Here is an 18,126-nt window from a genome sequence, read left to right as displayed (position 1 = left end):
TGATAGTGGGGGAAGTGGGCTAGATGATGAGGTAGAGTTATAATGGTGTTCGGGACTTTGTTCAAGACAGTAGTGACAGTTGGGATGGTAAGGATGATGATGATGTTGTTGAACCAGGCCAAATGGGTATTGGTGTAATGAACTCTGATTATGAGAGTGAAGAATTACACAATCTGGTGGAATCATCATCTGATGATGAGCTTGGGTATGACAATGATGATATTTTTGAGGATGATTGAAGTATGCATGTGGGAAATGGTAAGGTACAGAAAAATGAGGAAGTGAAGAAGTTCCCTGTGTTTAAGCCAGTGGCTAAGGCAGAGCATATTTCTTTTGAAAAAGAAATGTTGTTTACAACACCCAAGCAATTTAAGGAAGCTATAATAGAATATGCAATTCATAGTGGATGGGGAATCAGATTTGTAAAAAATGAGCTGTAAATAGAATATGCAATTCATAGTGGATGGGGGATCAGATTTGTAAAAAATGAGCTGTAAAGGGTAAGAGCTATTTGTCAGGACAACTGCAAGTTTGTTGCCTATCTAACAAAGATGCCAAGGGAGAGGAGCTACCAACTAAGGACATTGACTTTGGAACATACATGCTCTAGAAGTTTTAAGATCCTTAGGTGTACTTCATCTAACATTGGGAAGAAGTTGATGAAGAAGGTGAAAAGATAGCCTAACATCAAGCTGAGAGACATCTAAGATGCTGTCCATGAGAAGTATACCCTAAACATAAGTGCAGGAAAAGCAAGTAGGGCTAGGGATAAGACTAGAGAATATGTGGATGTGGCTTATACACAATAGTACAACCAGCTGTGGGAGTACTGTGAGGAATTAAGGAGGTCTAGTCCTGGCAGTAAAATACTTATGAAGGTACATACCTTCAATGATGGTGATTTAGTAGCTGAGATGGACTTGGTGTGTGGAGTGCCTTATTTTGAGAGGCTATATATATGTTTGGAGGGATACAAGAAGGGGTTCCTGGTTGGATGCTGGCCATTCATTAGTTTGGATGCCTGCCATTTGAAAACTAAGTCAGGGGGACAATTGATTACTGTAGTATGCAGAGATCCTAATGAAGAGTATTTCCTACTTGCATATGTAGTGATAAAGGCTGAAACCAAGGACTCTTGGACTTGGTTCATCAACCTGTTACTTGCAGACATAGGTTAGAATAGGAGATGGATGTTTATGTTAGACCAGCAAAAGGTGTGTAGTTAATTCTCCTTTTGGTTGTTTTAATCTGTATTTAGTCATTGTACTTTTGGTCCACTAACTTCACATACTTGCCTGTGATACTGTTTGTGACAGGGGTTGGTGCAAATATTCATTGACAACTAGCCACGATATGAACATAGGATTTGCTGCAGGCACCTCTATAACAACTTCAGGAAGAACCATCCTGGTGTTTTGATCAGAGATACATTTTGGAGGGCAGCCAAGGCAACTTACAAACAAGAGTTTGATAGGGTGATGGATGAGTTGAAGGAGATTGATGCTGATGCATATAGTTGGTTGGATGCTCACTCAACAACAAAATGGTCCAGACACATGTTTAGTGAGGATGACTTGACTGACATCATACTCAACAATATGTGTGAGAGTTTCAACAACAGGATTCTTAAATTCATATCTAAGCCCATAATTAGCATGGTATGAGTATTTATGACCACCTATAGTTAATTATAGTGATTGTTTGGTACTGATGCATATAGTTGGTTGGATGCTCACTCAACAACAAAATGGGCCAGACACATGTTTAGTGAGGATGGCTTGACTGACACCATACTCAACAAAATGTGTGAGAGCTTCAACAACAGGATTCTTAAATTCATATCTAAGCCCATAATTAGCATGGTATGAGTGTTTATGATCACCTATAGTTAATTATAGTGATTGTTTGGTACTTTTTTTGGCAGTTATTGCAATTAATACCTAATGTTTCATTGTACTTGTATGTGATTGTAGCTTGAATGTATCAGGCTATATCTGATGACTAGGTTCCAAGAGAATAGAGAGAAGGGTTTGATTGAGGCTAGAGTCAAATATTTGTGCCAAAGTGATGAAGAGGTTGCACAAGGAAAAGCTGGCAGCCAATAAGTGGTTAGCTTGCTGGGCAGGGTAGGACAGACATAGTTTGAAGTGCAAAATTGTTTCTAGAGTTTCACTGTTGACTTGGCCATAGTACATTGCAGTTGTAGGAAGTGGAACATAACTGGCATACCATGTGCTCATGCAATCACTTGCATATTTTTCAACAGACAAGATGCCGAGCAGTATGTTCACCCCTGTTACCATGTCTCTACATACAGAGCATGCTACGAGCCAATCATAGCACCAATCAATGGGCAGAATATGTGGAGACCAAGTTGTGTGACCTCAGTTCAGCCCCCTATCAAAAGAAGACCACTTGGCAGGCCTAAGAAGAAGAGAGTAAGAGAACCTAATGAGCCAACAAGTAAGAGAGTTGGCATCTCTAAGCAGTGTAAGGACTGTGGTAAGTTAGGGCACAATAGGAGTAGTTGCAAGGGTGAGATTGGAGAAAACTCTTTACTGTTTGGCACCACAAACAGAACCAGCACATATAATAAGGTAATAAAGTGACATTAGGGGTGAAATATTTGCTGTTCAATACTCACTATTAATGTTTGTAAATTTCTTGTTTGTAGACTAGGAGAAGCACAAGTGCACCATCATAGGCCAGGACAGCCTCAGCCACACCATTTGCACCACACCAGGCCAGCATGCATAGCTTTAGTCCAAGTACACCACCACAATTTAGCATGCATAACCCATCTACTGCAAGTGCACCATACCAATTTAGACCAGGTGCTCCATCCCAGTCCAGGACAAGGTCAGCCACTCAGTTTGCACCATATTAGACCAGTATGCCCCAATCTAATCCATTTGAAGCAAGTAGAGGCACATTCATCCACTCTTATACATAGCAGCATAGCTCCACACCAAGTGCACCACACCAATCAGGTGCACATCATTGCTCCAACAGCAGTAACCCAACTTCAAGGCAGTAAAAGAAAAGGTGGTCACATCAAAGACTCTGAAGGCTTCTAAGAATGCATCCAGATACATGGAAGCAATCAGACATGTTGGGAGTCAATCATCTGTGCAGGGTTCAAGGAAATGAAGAGAGCAAGAAGTTGATTTTTCCTTTTGTTGATGAGGGTCACTTGTTTTGTGTATTCACGGTGATAGGGTTAACTATGGAACAATGCCCTATTTTGGCTTAACTATGTAATTATGGGGATTGTGTACCAACTGGTGTTTTGGGTTAACTGTGGTAGTTAGTGTTGTAGTTGAATAATGCCAATGTGTTTTGTGCAATTCTGGTGATGATAGTAGGTGTTGTTTTGTTTAAAAATGAACCCTTTGTCCTGCTTTAATACTCATACTAATGAGTAGTAGTCAATGATAAGTTGAAGATGTATTTCTATTCAATTTGTGTTGTTTAGTTTAATATTGAATCTTGTGTCCTGTTTTGGAATACATAGTAATAATATAGTTGACCCTCATGTGAACTTTATTGTAAGTGATGGCAGTGAGGCAGTTATTGTAGGTGATGGCAGTGATAGCAGTTGTTGAACATATATATCTTGGCATACTTTTGGTACTCACGTCAATGAGAGGCAGATAATGTATTTGTATTCAAAATAGATCTTGTTCTGGTTAATATTGAGTTTGTTATTTTTAGTAGTTAATGAATTTGTAATGCAGTTATTTTTTGCAATAGGTGTATTCATTTCATTCACATTGTGGAATTCATAGGTAGATGCAAACAAATAAGAATTTACATTTACATGGGCACAAAAAGTGTATTCATTTCATAGGGAAGTGGGTTACATTGCTAATAACTGGCAGGAGCACAAAATTACCAGGAGGTAATACATGGCTAAACACATCTCATACAAAAATTGTACACACTACCAACCCAATATAAACTAACACTGCCTTACATACATCACCACTACCACTACCATCCCTAATAATGCCCATAACAATCACTACCCTACATACATTTAAATTGCCAGCCTTGCTAATGCCTTGTTAACAATATTAATTACAATAGCAGCATCAACAGCAGCAGCACACAGCATCAGCAGTAGTAGCACATACCAGCAACAACACTTGTTGCTTCACACAGCAGATGGTGCTCAAACATAGCAATAGTTTACTCACCCCTATCTCATTAACATTGCCAACCCTACATACAACCATACATACATTAACACTGCCAACACTACATATATTACCTAACCAAACATAGAACTACACACATTACCACTAACAATGCCACAGCCACAACTAAATACATCTCTCTCTTCTTGCAGCTTGCAACCTCAGCCTTAAGTGTGATGATCCTCTACCTTTTCAGTGCGATAAGCACCTTACCACGATCACATGTCTCATCATCACGCCATTGGAAGAACCTACACTTATGCCCCACCTGAAATGCAAATAATGCTTAGAAAATGAAAACCCATAAACTATTGTAGAAACAAAATACTTAAATTAATTAATGTAGTAAAGCCCACTTAAACAATTTACCCAGTAGTTTGGACAGCCGTAGAATCTTCTGCCAGGATTTTCTGATGTCCATGACACAATTGGGACAGGTTTTTGATTACAGTAACACCTCATTGGTGTTCTCCTCCTCACGTTGGAACTTGTTGAAGAGCTTGCTTCCGTTCTGGTCTAAGCTTCAAGGAATAGCTATATGGGTGGAGGTGAGGAATGTTTTTTGTTGTTAGGGTTTTTGGTATTGATTTGGGAGATTTTGGGTTTTCTAGTATTGATTTGGGAGATTAACGTAGTAGTGGTGGTCACGTGAAGGACACTTGCGAAGTAAATCGGGCGGGAAGGCCATGTGGCATGGCAAACATGGCCACAATCGATTTTTAATGTTTTAAAATGATTTTTAATTCTCTTTGTCAACCACATTAGCTTTCCTCATTAGTTGGCTGACGGTAAGGACTTAAATGTCACGCGTTAATTGGTTTAGGAACTAAAAGTGGTAAAAATAAAATGTAGGGACCAAAATAGAAAAATGTGAAAAATGTAGGGACCAAAAGTGCATTTACGCCTTTTTTATTTGATGACAAAAGATTTTACAATTTGAGTTAACTAAAACCTACTCTCAATGTGTCTTTTGTTGTAATAAATTTGGGCAATTAATTTTCTTAAGCTGTTTGCAACCAAATAGGAATGCCCGAGAATTCAAGAATTCCTGGGATCGTTGAAAATTACCTTGAACCTAACACAACTTAGATCTAATATTTAGCTATTAAAAATTCAACTTGTTTTTGTTATTAAAAATTATTTTGCTTTAGATGTTGCAACTCAATTAATAAGCATATTTAGTATTTAATATTTGGTGTCAAAGAAGAAATGGAAAAAAAGTCATTTCACATTTTCTATTTTATAATAATTAATGAGAAAAATTACACTGGTCTCCTTCGAGATTTTTTTTGGAAATTACAATCAACTCCCATTTAGTTGGAATAAAACACACACCTCCCTTAAAATGCAAACTATTTACACTGACCTCTCTTGGGTGATTAAAAAAAAGTTGGCATAAATGCACTTTTAGTTCTTACATTTTGACCCTATTTCTATTTTGGTCCCTACATTTTATTTTATCACTTTTAGTCCCTAAATGAAAAAAACATTCCATTTTAGTCCCTACCATTACTTACTTAACGAAAATATCCTACATGGCAAACAAAGTGCACTATTAGCACCGTAAATGTTGACGTGGCCGTTAAAAATAATATTAAAAAAATTTTATTTAGCATCCACGTCAACATATAATTTTAAAAATTAACTTCTCAATTTAACAAAATAAAAAACAGAATCAAAAACAAAAAATAACATGAATTGAGATCTGAATTTATCTTGAACAAAAACAACAAGAACACAAACCCAGAAAATTTAAAATCCAAAAAATTAACATCCACATGAAAACAAAATTAAATATGAACAAATCCAAAAAATCAAACCCCCCACACAACTTTAAAACTTCAAAATTGAGTTTAGATTTCAATTTCAAACCACACAGCCACACCTTTTTTTTTTTTTTTTTTTTCATTTTTTTTTTCGGAAGAACACTGAACTTTTCTTCCATTTTCTTATGTTTTTTGAGAAACCAAACACAAACCCAGAAGTTCACACGAACAAAGAAAAATCAAACTATCCACAAATATCAAACCTGGAAAACAAATCCATAAATTTCAGAACTAGAAAAATTCGAAACAAACAAAGACCATTAGATCAAAATCCCTTCAAATCCAACTGATCCTTGCAACTTCCCAATACTAATACAGTGACTAAAGATCTGAGATTTCGAACTTGAGAAGCCGAGTCATCGAGTGGATCTGTTGAAGTCTTCAATTTTGGCGTGGTGCATAAGACATAAAATTTGGGGATGTGCTGGGTTTACTAATGATATTGAATTGGGTTTGTGTTTTTGTTGTTTTTGTCCAAGATAAATTTAGATCTCAATTCAAAATAAATCTTAAAACTTAACGATCAAAATGATATGCCATGAGCTCCCATTGAACCATTGGATTGAAAGATATTGTGAAATCAAATTTCAATGGTTGAATGCATTTGCATGATTTAATCTAATCACGTGTAATTATGAAAAATTGATTTTGATTGGTTTCATAAGGAATAACTTAAAAATAAATGACGTGTCACAATCTTTTTGGATTTGACTGAAAATAATCATGGGGGAGAACACATTGGACAATTTATATTGTCAAACATTAATAATCCCTAATTGATTGGTTAAATAATATTTTAAAAGGGATACTGGATAATTAGGCAATAATTAAGGGTTATTATTACTAAAGTCAATGTACTTTGGCCAGAAATTGGCAAGAATCCTAGTTTTACCTAAATTTTTATACAAAAAAAGAATAAAAACGTAGGCTAGCATTGGCTTTGCTACTCCATCTACTGATCGGTAGACATAGGGCAATATCCAAGTGTTGAAACCAATTGACACAAAATTCCAAATTCTAGCTCCTTTTTTCCCTCCAACTTCAAATTTTGAATTCAAAGCTCCCAAAATCCGAGTTAGCCCACCTACCCATTGTTTTAAAAACCAGACTGGTCTAGTTGGTCTGACTGATTCAGTCGGGAATCAAGAGCTAGTCTGGTCCGGTAAAAACCCCTAAAACCAGTGAAAACTGGGTTGACCCGGAAATTTTTTTTAAAATGGTTTGGTTCTTGGTTCGGTTTTTAAAACCATGCACCTACACCCTTTCTAGAGTCTTCTTATGCTCTTTAAATATATGGGGGATTCAGAGTTCAAGGCAGTCCACTCTTCTAGATCTCTAGTGGAAGAAAAAAAATAATGGTCATTGTGCATTCAACCTTCCTAGTCTTGGATTGCGACTAAGTATTTCATTGCTCCTATTTTACGGTTCTAGAGAACTCCCCCCCCCCCCCCCCCCCCTTGTTGTTTATTTTTAATTTTATGCATGTTAGTGTTGTTATGTTTTAGTGCTATTATGATAGAATAAAAACAAATTTTGTGGTGATGTTATCATGGTAACTAGGATCAAAGCATGTTAGTGATGTTCTTGTGATATTAATTTGTTCATATGTAGTTCATGAGATAAAATTAATCATGGTTAATCTTTGATTCCCATTAATTACATGCAATAACATGTTTATTTTTCCATTCTCTCATAATTTTTTATATCAGAGGTCCATGATCATCACTAATCACAAACAATCACATGTTTTTCTTTTAAATTTCAAATCATCTTCTTATGGCATGTTCACCATCCCCTTCTTTTCAATCTTGACATGCACTTGTTTGCTTATAGCACATTATTTATTTGGGGATGTGACATGTTAATTGGTCACCATAGCCTGGTGAATCGATTTTATCTAGCGGTGAACACCTTCTCACCTTGTAACTTAACATTTAAACTTAGATTACGGGTTCTTAGATTAAGGTTTTATGCAAGTATCATCTTTGTAGAATGTTACTAGAATCAAAGCCATGTAAATTTTCTCTTAGATTATATCTAGGACTGCAGCCATGTAATGTTTTAAGTTGTATTCAAATTGATGTACATTTTTATCAAACCAATGAAATTAGACATTTTATTTATTTATCTATGGTTTTCTTAATTTTCCAATAAAATAAGTGGTAACTTCATTCAAAACCCTTGATTTAGAACGAAATATATATTAAGTTGAATCACCACCATGAGGGACACGAACAAGATCTCAACCATTCATGTTGGTTTGGCCCAAGGTAGAAGTGGGCCGAGGTCGCGGTCGTGGTCTCTCACAGCTTGTGTTGTGGAATGCACATTTGTGTGGGTTCAAAGTACACATATCTCGACCTTACTTCTTTTCCAATTGAATAGTTAATATAACATATAAGGACACTACTTATTTCAAAAGTCTTTAAACCTATAAGTTTGGGCCTAATTATATATAATTAACTACTCATTCTTATCATTATTATTCAGTGTGAGACTTTACTCACGCTTACATACTCAACAATAATTATACTCTTAAGACAATGTCAATGAAGATTGCATTGTACCCATGTTAATTGGAATTGAGGATCAGCACTGCCATCTGTTCAGTTCGTGAGGGGTTGGAGACAGGTGATGACCCAAAAGATGAAAGGAAGCTAGGTGGGATTATTGCTCAGTAGAGTCATGCCTGGTTAACTGGAGGACTTGATAAGAAGACCAATCAAAATGATATTGATTCAGATTGCTCTCATCATTGCTGATTTTGGTATCTTGTTTTTTCACTTTTTCTATTTTATAATAGTTAATGAGAGTAAATTGCACTGATCTCTCTTGAGTTTTTCAGAAATTAGACTCACCTCCCGTCTAGTCTGGAATAAAATACTTACCTCTAACCTCCCTTAGATGACTGATTTTTTTTTTTTTTTTTAAAATTTTTTTTTTTATATTAGAAATGATGAATTTCGTATTCTACCCTTAACTTAAACTGCCATCCTCACACTCTCTAATAGAGGATTTGAATTTGTTTTTCTGAGATTTTTAACTCATTTTTTTAGTCATCAAGAAGAGGTGAGTGTAATGACATAAAACCTTAGGGAGGTCAGTGCAATTTTTCCTGCCATATGGGTTAATTAAAGTTGTGTTTTTACTAAGAGTGTATAACAAGATTTAGCCTATTTCAAAGATTTGTTTAAGCCAGCAAATCCGTAATTACTTCACTCATATAAAAGAGTGTCAAGGGCATACTACTGATATAAATATGTATATGTTGGTGTATGAAGGCAGTAAGTGACCACCACCTATTATGGGCAAGCGAACACGTGCTAGCAATAGCATACCCTGCACAAGGCCATGGAGATTGGAGAGCCTCTCATGAAGTTGTAGCCGGGAGAAAAAGGTGAGGACCATAATGGGAATTGGCTCAAAATGTAGGATCAAAAGTGTATTTACACCTTAAAAAAAAAAACAATATGTTTTAATAAAACATACAATATAATATGCATCTAAGTTTCAATTGATAAAGACAACAATTTATTTGTTTTTGTCAATTTTTTAAGGTAAAATAACAATAAGTGTTTTAACAAAACATGCAACATGCATCTAAGTTTCAGTTGATAAAGACAACAATTTATTTGTTTTTATCAATTTCTTTAGATTAAATAACAGTAAGTGTTTTAACAAAGTATGCAACATGCATTTTAGATAAAATAACAATAAGTGTTTTAACAAAAAATTGTGTTTCAATTGATAGAGACAACAACTTATTTGTTCTTGTTAATTTTTTTAAGTAAAATAACTATAAGTTTCTTTTTTTTATTTTTATTTTTTTATAATAAAGCATGCAACGTGCATCTAAATTTCAATAGATAGAGACCAACTTATTTGTTTTTAATCATTTTTTTTTTTTTTTGCTTAAAGTAACAATAAGTGTTTTACGACATGCAACACGCATCTATGTTCTAGAAATTTAAATCCCACTCCAACTAAAAATCTATTATCGTTTTTTTAATACATATATTCACCAATTGACTTTCCATATATAGAATCCCTTTTGCACCCCATGTTTTTGTTTATTTATTTATTTTTTGTTTTTTTCAAGTTACAACTTATGCATATGTATAGATATACATGTTGTATAGATTTACAGAAGTTGATAAATTTGTAAGATACTCTCTCACATTGTAACAATTTTTTCTCCTAATAAACAACTTTTGTCATTAATTATTAAATTACTCCCTCTATCTCAATTTGTTTGTCATTTGAAAAGTCAAATTTTTTTAAGGAACATAATTTATTGTCTTATCTGGCTTATAAAAATATATAAGTTTTACAAAACTGCCTTTATATAAATTTATCAGTTTTATTTTTTTATTTTTTTAAAGAGTTATTCTTAATGAGGCAACTAAAAAGGTGCTTCACTTAGATTGATTTTTTTAAATATTTGTTAATTTTCTTTTCAAATGATTTTGAAAATAAAGTAGGAATATTGGTAAATTAATTATTTTTATTTTTAGAAACAAGACAATATTTTAGAACATACCAAAATAGAATAGAGGACAAAAAAACTGGACGGAGGTAGTATTATTTTTTAATTGTTAGGACATATTTTCTTAAATTATGGGATAAAATTAACAACAGTTTAATCTACGCAAAATTTTATCATTTAAATTTTAGGGTAAAATATCATTTTCATCCCTAAACTTTTATAAAAGTTTGTTTTTGGTCCTTAAACTTTTAAAAGTTCATTTTTGGTCCCTAAACTTTACAAAATGTTCTACTTTTTATCATTTCGTATATGTCTGTTAGTTTAGATCCTACGTGGCTTAATGGAATGTTGATGTGGCGTTTAACATTGATGAAACTAATTTATTTTTAAACTTATAAACACATGGCGCACAATGATTAGCCCACATAGATTAAACAGTTCTACCAGTCAGAAAAATTTACCCTTACACCCACACAACCCAATCAAAACCTCAACTGTCTTAAAAATCCCCAAATTTGAAACGCTTAAAACTCCAACGCCACAATCTCACGGGCCAGTCCACAGCCTTAATCGACGACCCTAACCGGCGACCCCAAATCGGAAACGAAGTACCGACGATGGAGTGTTCAAAGGCAACTCCCGTTGACGATTAAGAGAAATCCACATGAAAGTTTTGACCAAGACACAACTCATTAAACTCAAATCCACCAACAAATTTCAAACAATACAAGAAGAAATGTGACAAAATCAAATACTGATTCAGTATGAACTATGAACTTCACTAAACTTGAAAAAAGAAAAATAATAAATCCATGCACCCATATCAAATTTTTGGCATATCATGGGCTCATCTTCAAAACAAAACAACAATCAGAGTAAATTTCAAGGTAAAAAAAAAAAAAAAAAAAAATCAAATGAACAAAAACAAAAGACCGACAAAACAAAATTTTCTAACAAACCTCCAAGAGCAACTTTCGGCCAACTCAAAGAAGCCAAGAATCCCTCAAAGATTTCTCTTTTCCTCCACACCAAACCAAGCAAGTCAATATTTAAAATCACTAGTGAACTTTCAACAACGCAGGAGAGGTTTCTTCTTCAGAAACTTTCAATTAAGCAAAAAATTTGTCTTTTGTTTGCGTATAACAAGAAGGTTCAAAGTCTTTTTGTTGCTTTAGTAACGGTTATCTTCAACGACCTTTTCAGATTTGGGGATTTTTGAGACTGTGTTATGGGGGTCAGTGGGTGTGAGCCTTTGAGGGTAAATTTGTCTCACCAGAACTTTTTAGTCCATATGTTTACAGATATAAACGGAAGGGTGAAAAGTAGAACATTTTGCAAAGTTTAGGGACAAAAATGAATTTTTGAAAGTTTAAGGACCAAAAACAAACTTCTGTGGAAGTTTAGGAATGAAAATGATATTTTACCCTAAATTTTATCAAATTTATATTTTATTTAAACTAAAAGTCTATTATAATTTTATTTTAACTTCATTCCCCTTAAAAAAAAAAAAAAAATTCTAAACTTAAAATCAGTAGCGGCTCTAAAATTTTTTCTCAAGGCGTTTCTCAAGAAGCATGAATTACACAATCTAATAAAAAAAAAAATTCATATATTGACAACAACAACAATAAGAAAACATGCAAATACATAAAGTTTACAATTGTTTTCTATGAGTTTTCATATTTTGAAGATAATTTCTCTCCAAACTAGTTTGGAGAAAAACCATACAAACTCATCATATATCTTTATATTGAGTGTGAATTTTGAAAATCTAATCGTTAGATTGCATGTTTTTATTACATCCTTAACGCTTACAAAATTTCAAGGAGATCAAAGATCAATTGCTATGTCATCAAATAAATGTTATAATTTCAAGTTTTTGTGATCTAAAGTTGTATATAAAAAATAAGTTAATTGATCAAATAGTAAATAACATCCGATTTAAACGAAATTTGATACGCATATTAAAAACATAAAGAACAATGAAATTCAATGGTTAGATTTTCAAAATTTACACCCCAAAAAAGAAATATATGAGAAGTTTATAGAGTTTCTTTCCAAACTAGTTTGGAGAAAAACTTTGTTCTATTTTGAAATCGTTACATGATAGTCTCATTATCAATGCTACAAGTTATATTTCTTTCAATGTACACAACTAAACAATCATTCATCCATTGAATGTAGAAAAAAATTATGGAGTAAAATTTAATTTTATTGGCATAAAAAAAGTGTGGATATTCCTAAATTTTTTTATTTTTTTAAAGAGTAAACAAATAAAAAATTTTAAATTATTATATATAATTTCTTTTTTTCAGGGCAACGTGGCGAAGCCCCTGCTTAAAATGGGAATCCCACACAACCTCCCATACTTTATCCCCTCAAGTCGCATCTTAGGTTTTATTAATTATTGAGAAATATTATTTTATTAATTGTAGCTCCTCCCCCTTCCGATTTCACGTTTGTGAGAAAGAGCTATAAAAATCGAACCAATACCTCTTAAAATGCGTGAGCCCGAAATCCCTTTGAAAATTTGTGTCATGGACAGCCAGGGCAGGCAACCGCATGTGCTGGTCATACCATTTCCTGGGCAGGGTCATGTTGCCCCTCTAATGAAGTTGTCACACAAGATTGTTGATCATGGGATCAAGGTCACATTTGTTAACACTGAGTTTATACATGCAAAAGTCAAAGCTTCAATGGTAGTGAAGAGTGAAGAGAAGAGCCCAATAAGGCTAGTCTCAATCCCAGATGGGCTGGAATCTGGGGATGATCGAAAAGATTTTCTTAAGCTGACACAAAGTATGCTGAAAGTTATGCCAGTCCATTTGACGGATTTGATCGAGAAAATTAATCAGTCAAATGATGATGGTCAGATCAGTTGTGTCATTGCTAGTATAGGGGTTGGGTGGGCACTAGAAGTTGCTGAGAAGATGGGAATGAAAAGGGCGGCAGTTTGGCCTGGTGGACCAGGAAACCTGGCTTTTTTACTTCATGTCCCGAAGCTTATTGAGGATGGAATAATAGATACTAAAGGTAAAAATCTTGCTGCTATTAATAATTCTAACTTGTTTATGTTATTAAAAAAGATTTTGATTTACATGTTGAAACCTTATTGAGCAACTCATAATCAAGCATCTTCAGTATTTAATATTTGGTATAAGAAAGATGAAAAAGGATGAGAATGTACCGGCCACATAATTAGTGACATATACTTGTTTAATTTTGAGGAAAAAAAAAATAATAATAATAGTTGAATCACCCTGTAGGAACTCCAATAAAAGACAACTTGATCTGGTTGTCAAAGGAAATCCCAGCATGCAGTAGCACCGAGTTGCCTTGGAGCTTTCCAGCAGACTTAAAGATACAAAACTTTTTTTTTGAATATTATACTTCGAGAGTGAACCATTATGTCAAACAATGCAACTGGCTTCTCTGCAACTCATTCCATGAACTTGACTCAGCGGTCTGCGATTTAATTCCTGGGATCATACCTGTTGGCCCATTACTTTTGGGCAATCAATTGAGCAATTATGTTGGAAGCTTTTGGCCTCAGAATTCAACTTGTCTTAGCTGGCTTGATAAACAACCTGTGGGTTCAGTCATTTATGTTGCCTTTGGCAGCATAGCAACCTTTAGCCAGAAACAATTTGATGAACTAGCACATGGTCTTGAACTCATAGGCCAAACTTTTTTGTGGGTTGTCCGATCAGATATAACAGATGGACCACTTGCTGAATTCTTCCATGTGTTTAGAACAAGACTAAATGATCGTGGAATGATTGTTGAATGGGCACCTCAAGAGAAGGTGTTAGACCACCCTTCTATTGCATGTTTTGTAAGCCATTGTGGATGGAATTCTACCTTGGAGGGTATAAGCATGGGAGTCCGATTTCTATGTTGGCCTTTCTTTTCAGACCAATTCCATAATAGGAGTTACATATGTGATGTTTGGAAGATTGGTTTAGGGTTGACCCCAGATGAAAATGGGCTCATCACGAGGCATGAAATCAAAACAAAAATAGAAACACTACTCTCTGATGATGGTATAAAAAGAAATTCATTGGAGCTAAAGAAAATGGCCAAAACGAGTGTAACTGAAGGTGGATCCTCTTCTAAGAATTTCGAAAGCTTTATTGAACAATTAAAGCATTAAGCATGTTATAAAGTGTTATTGTTATATTGTTTCTAAGTGTTTTCAAGTATGTCCTTATTAAGATATTATTTTGAATCATGTTCCATAAAAATGAAGCTTTAGATTGAAAGAAATATTGTGCGTGTTTACCAACCTATGTAAGGGTTTGAATTTCATTAATGGATTGCAAAGTTAGCATCATTAGTTGAACAAGCTTAGTGCTTCTTAGGCTAAACTAGCTTCTTTTTCTTTATGGCAAGAGTCATATAACTCAATTATTTGATATCTCTTATAATATTATTTTTTCTCATATCAAGTGAGAGTAGGGGGTGAGATATATAATAATGTCAATATGGAGTCTTTTGATAGTTGGTCAGTTAATTTTGTTTCAACGCGTACGGTCAAACTAATTAGCCATTTGTTAGCTAAATGGTTTTTATTTATTTTTATAGATGTGGTTGAATTTTAACCTATAATATCTGTTTTATAATGATTACTCTTAATCATAAGACCAAGACATGAACTGATTTTTGGTGTAGGGGGTTTGAATCCCAAAATTTTTATTGGCGTAAATACACTTTTGGTCCCTACATTTTGCACCTTTTTCTATTCTGGTTCCTATATTTTATTTTTACCACTTTTAGTCCCTAAACCAATTAACGCGTGACGTTTAAGTCCTTACTGTCAGCCAACTAATAGGGAAAGTTGATGTAGCTGACGGAGAGAATTAAAAATCATTTAAAAACATTAAAAATCCACCGTGGCCAAGTCTGCCATGCCGCGTGGCCTTCCCACCCAATTTACTTCACACGTGTTTATCACATGAGTCAACCACCCACTAAAGATGGCGCGTATACATTGAAAATCCCCAAATCAACCATGAATCCCTAAAATCACCATCAGCCTCTCTCTGAAACCACTATCATCTAGCTTTGTCACTTGAAACCACCATCATCAACCAGCTTTGTCACTTGAAGCCACCATCACCATCAACCATCGCTCAAAACCCATCTCTGCCACTTGAAGGCAATACTCTCTCTCTCTCTCTCTCTCTCTCTCTCTCTCTTTGTGTATGTGAGAAGGTATATACTCTCTCTGTCTATGTCCTTATTTACAACTTTACAATATGCTTGTTGGTTGGTTTTGGTAGTAGGGGTCACAATGTGTTTGTATGCTTTTGTATGTTACTTTTGATTGTAGTCCATGTGTTCCCTATGTTCCCTATGTGCCCCTGTTGAAGAGAGTTAAGTAAGCCTAACAGTATTGTATGTGGGTTTTTTGTATAATTTGATAACTATGCATGTCTATTTTAGTACTCCAGAACTATTGGAGTCAGTGTCGTGTTGTGAAAAATTATTTGATTAGTGTTGTGTTGGTAAATACTTTATTTAGTGTTGTGTTATCTGCATGCAGAATGAAATATTTTATTAGGTGCTGTGTTGGTAAATGAGTGTTGTATTGTTCTTGTACTATTTAATTGGTATTGATGGTATGTTGCATGCAGAGTGAACTACTTCATTTAGTGATGTGTTGGTAAATGAGTAGTGTTTTCTTAAATAAGAGTTGTTTTGTTCTTTTTCTTTAACTAGCATTGTTTAATTGGTTTTGAGTGTATGGCATGCAGAATAGATGACCTATTCAGTATATCTGTGCATCATGGTGGCTATTTTACTGGGAACCTTAAAAAATATGTGGGAGGTGAAGTAAGTGTAGTTGATAATTGTGACCCTGATAAGTAGTCCAAGGTTGAGATAGAGGGTATATGTAGGGACTTTGGGTACACATTTGTTAGTAGGCTATGGTATACAATGCCTGGTATGGACCAAGAAAGGGCAAACTTCCATTTGGTTGTTGTTGATGATGATGCCATTTACATGATAGAGTTAGTGAAGGTTCATGAAGAGATTCATGTGTATGTGGAGCACCCAATAGATAATCCTATACTAGTTGATGAAGGAGAGGATGTTAGTGAGGGTGTGTAGCCATTGGCAGTGGAGCAAGGCCCTATGGGTTATTATAGTGATTATAGTGATGATGATGACCATGATGGGGGTGAATTTTATAGTTTTTATGATAGTGATGAGATGTATGCTAATGATCAAACTTTTAACAATGAGGATGAGTCAAATGAGGTGGATGCTGAACAGGTACATATTAGGAGAGTAGGTGCAGAACCTGTTATTGAGGAGGTTAATGCTGATGTTCCCATTGAGGTTGTTGCTTCCCATGTGGGTTCAAGGAGAGTAGGCAAAGAACCTATCATTGAGCACCCATCTGAGTTCTTTATTGTAAGTGATGGCAGTGATAGTGGGGGAAGTGGTGGTGGGGGAAATGGGCTAGATGATGAGAAAGAGTTGAACCATGGTGTTCGGGACTTTATTGAAGACAGTAGTGATAATTGGGATGGTAAGGATGATGGTGATGTTGTTGAACCAGGCCAAATGGGTACTGGTGTAATGAACTCTGATTATAAGAGTGAGGAATTGCACAATCTGGTGGAATCATCATCTAATGATGAGCTTGGGTATGATGGTGATGATATTTTTGAGGATGATAGAAGTACGCATGTGGGAAATGGTAAGGGAAAAAAAATGAGGAAGTGAAGAAGTTCCCTGTGTTTAAGCTAGTGGCTAAGGTAAAGCATATTTCTTTTGAAAAAGAGATGCTGTTTTCAACACCCAAGCAATTCAAGGAAGCTATAACAGAATATGTAGTTCTTGGTGGATAGGGGATCAAATTTGTAAAAAATGACCTGTAAAGGGTAAGAGCTGTCTGCCAGGAAAACTGCAAGTTTGTTGCCTATCTAACAGAGGTGACAAAGGAGAGGAGCTACCAACTAAAGACATTAACTTTGGAACATACATGCTCTAGAAGTTTTAAGATCCCTAGGTGTACTTCATCATACATTGTGATAGGCCAAAAACGAATTGACCCATTGTGATAGATTAATTGATTAATTAGCCAAGTTTATTAATTAATCAAATTAACATGCAAATGCGTGGTAGTGCAAAAAAATCACCAATAAACTAAGTATGCAACAGAAAATAAATTGACATGGTGATTTGTTTACGAATGGGGAAAACTTATATGGCAAAAACCTCACCGGGTGATTTTAAGGTCACTATTCTCGAGAATTCACTATTATCATAACAAGCAGTTACAAGTAAAGGAATCCCAGTACCTTATACCAACCTACAATTGAACCCTTACCCCAATACCTAATTAGACTTATTCTGTAGTGACAATCTCTCCTTGTAATGCACGGCTCCTAGTATGTGACTAACTAATTGCGCGGATCTCAGTACATGACTTTTGTCACCAACTAGAGAAGATTGTTGGCTGCAAAGTTCTTTAGTTCATCACATGAAGATTGCGAAGATGCTTGGTCATGAAACCCTACGGTGCACAAACACAGCAACTTCTACACAAGAACGATGAACTAGGTCAAATGCTGTCTCCGGTCACAATTTGCTTGAACAAATT

At 34.9% G+C, this 18,126-nt stretch overlaps 1 protein-coding gene across 1 annotated transcript; it reads left to right on the top strand.

Annotated features, from left to right (window-relative positions):
* Positions 1-13,012: 13,012 nt before the first annotated feature.
* Positions 13,013-14,664, top strand: LOC115961496 (UDP-glycosyltransferase 83A1-like). The gene is made up of 2 exons (XM_031080472.1): positions 13,013-13,544; positions 13,778-14,664. Exons 1-2 carry the CDS (start codon positions 13,013-13,015, stop codon positions 14,662-14,664), a joined length of 1,419 nt encoding a protein of 472 aa, XP_030936332.1.
* The last annotated feature ends 3,462 nt before the right edge of the window (positions 14,665-18,126 follow it).

This window comes from Quercus lobata, chromosome 9 (genome assembly GCF_001633185.2).
Source record: "Quercus lobata isolate SW786 chromosome 9, ValleyOak3.0 Primary Assembly, whole genome shotgun sequence".
Lineage (NCBI taxonomy): Eukaryota > Viridiplantae > Streptophyta > Magnoliopsida > Fagales > Fagaceae > Quercus > Quercus lobata.
Note: the sequence above shows the minus strand (reverse complement) of the source record. Positions and strands in the feature narration are given on the sequence as shown.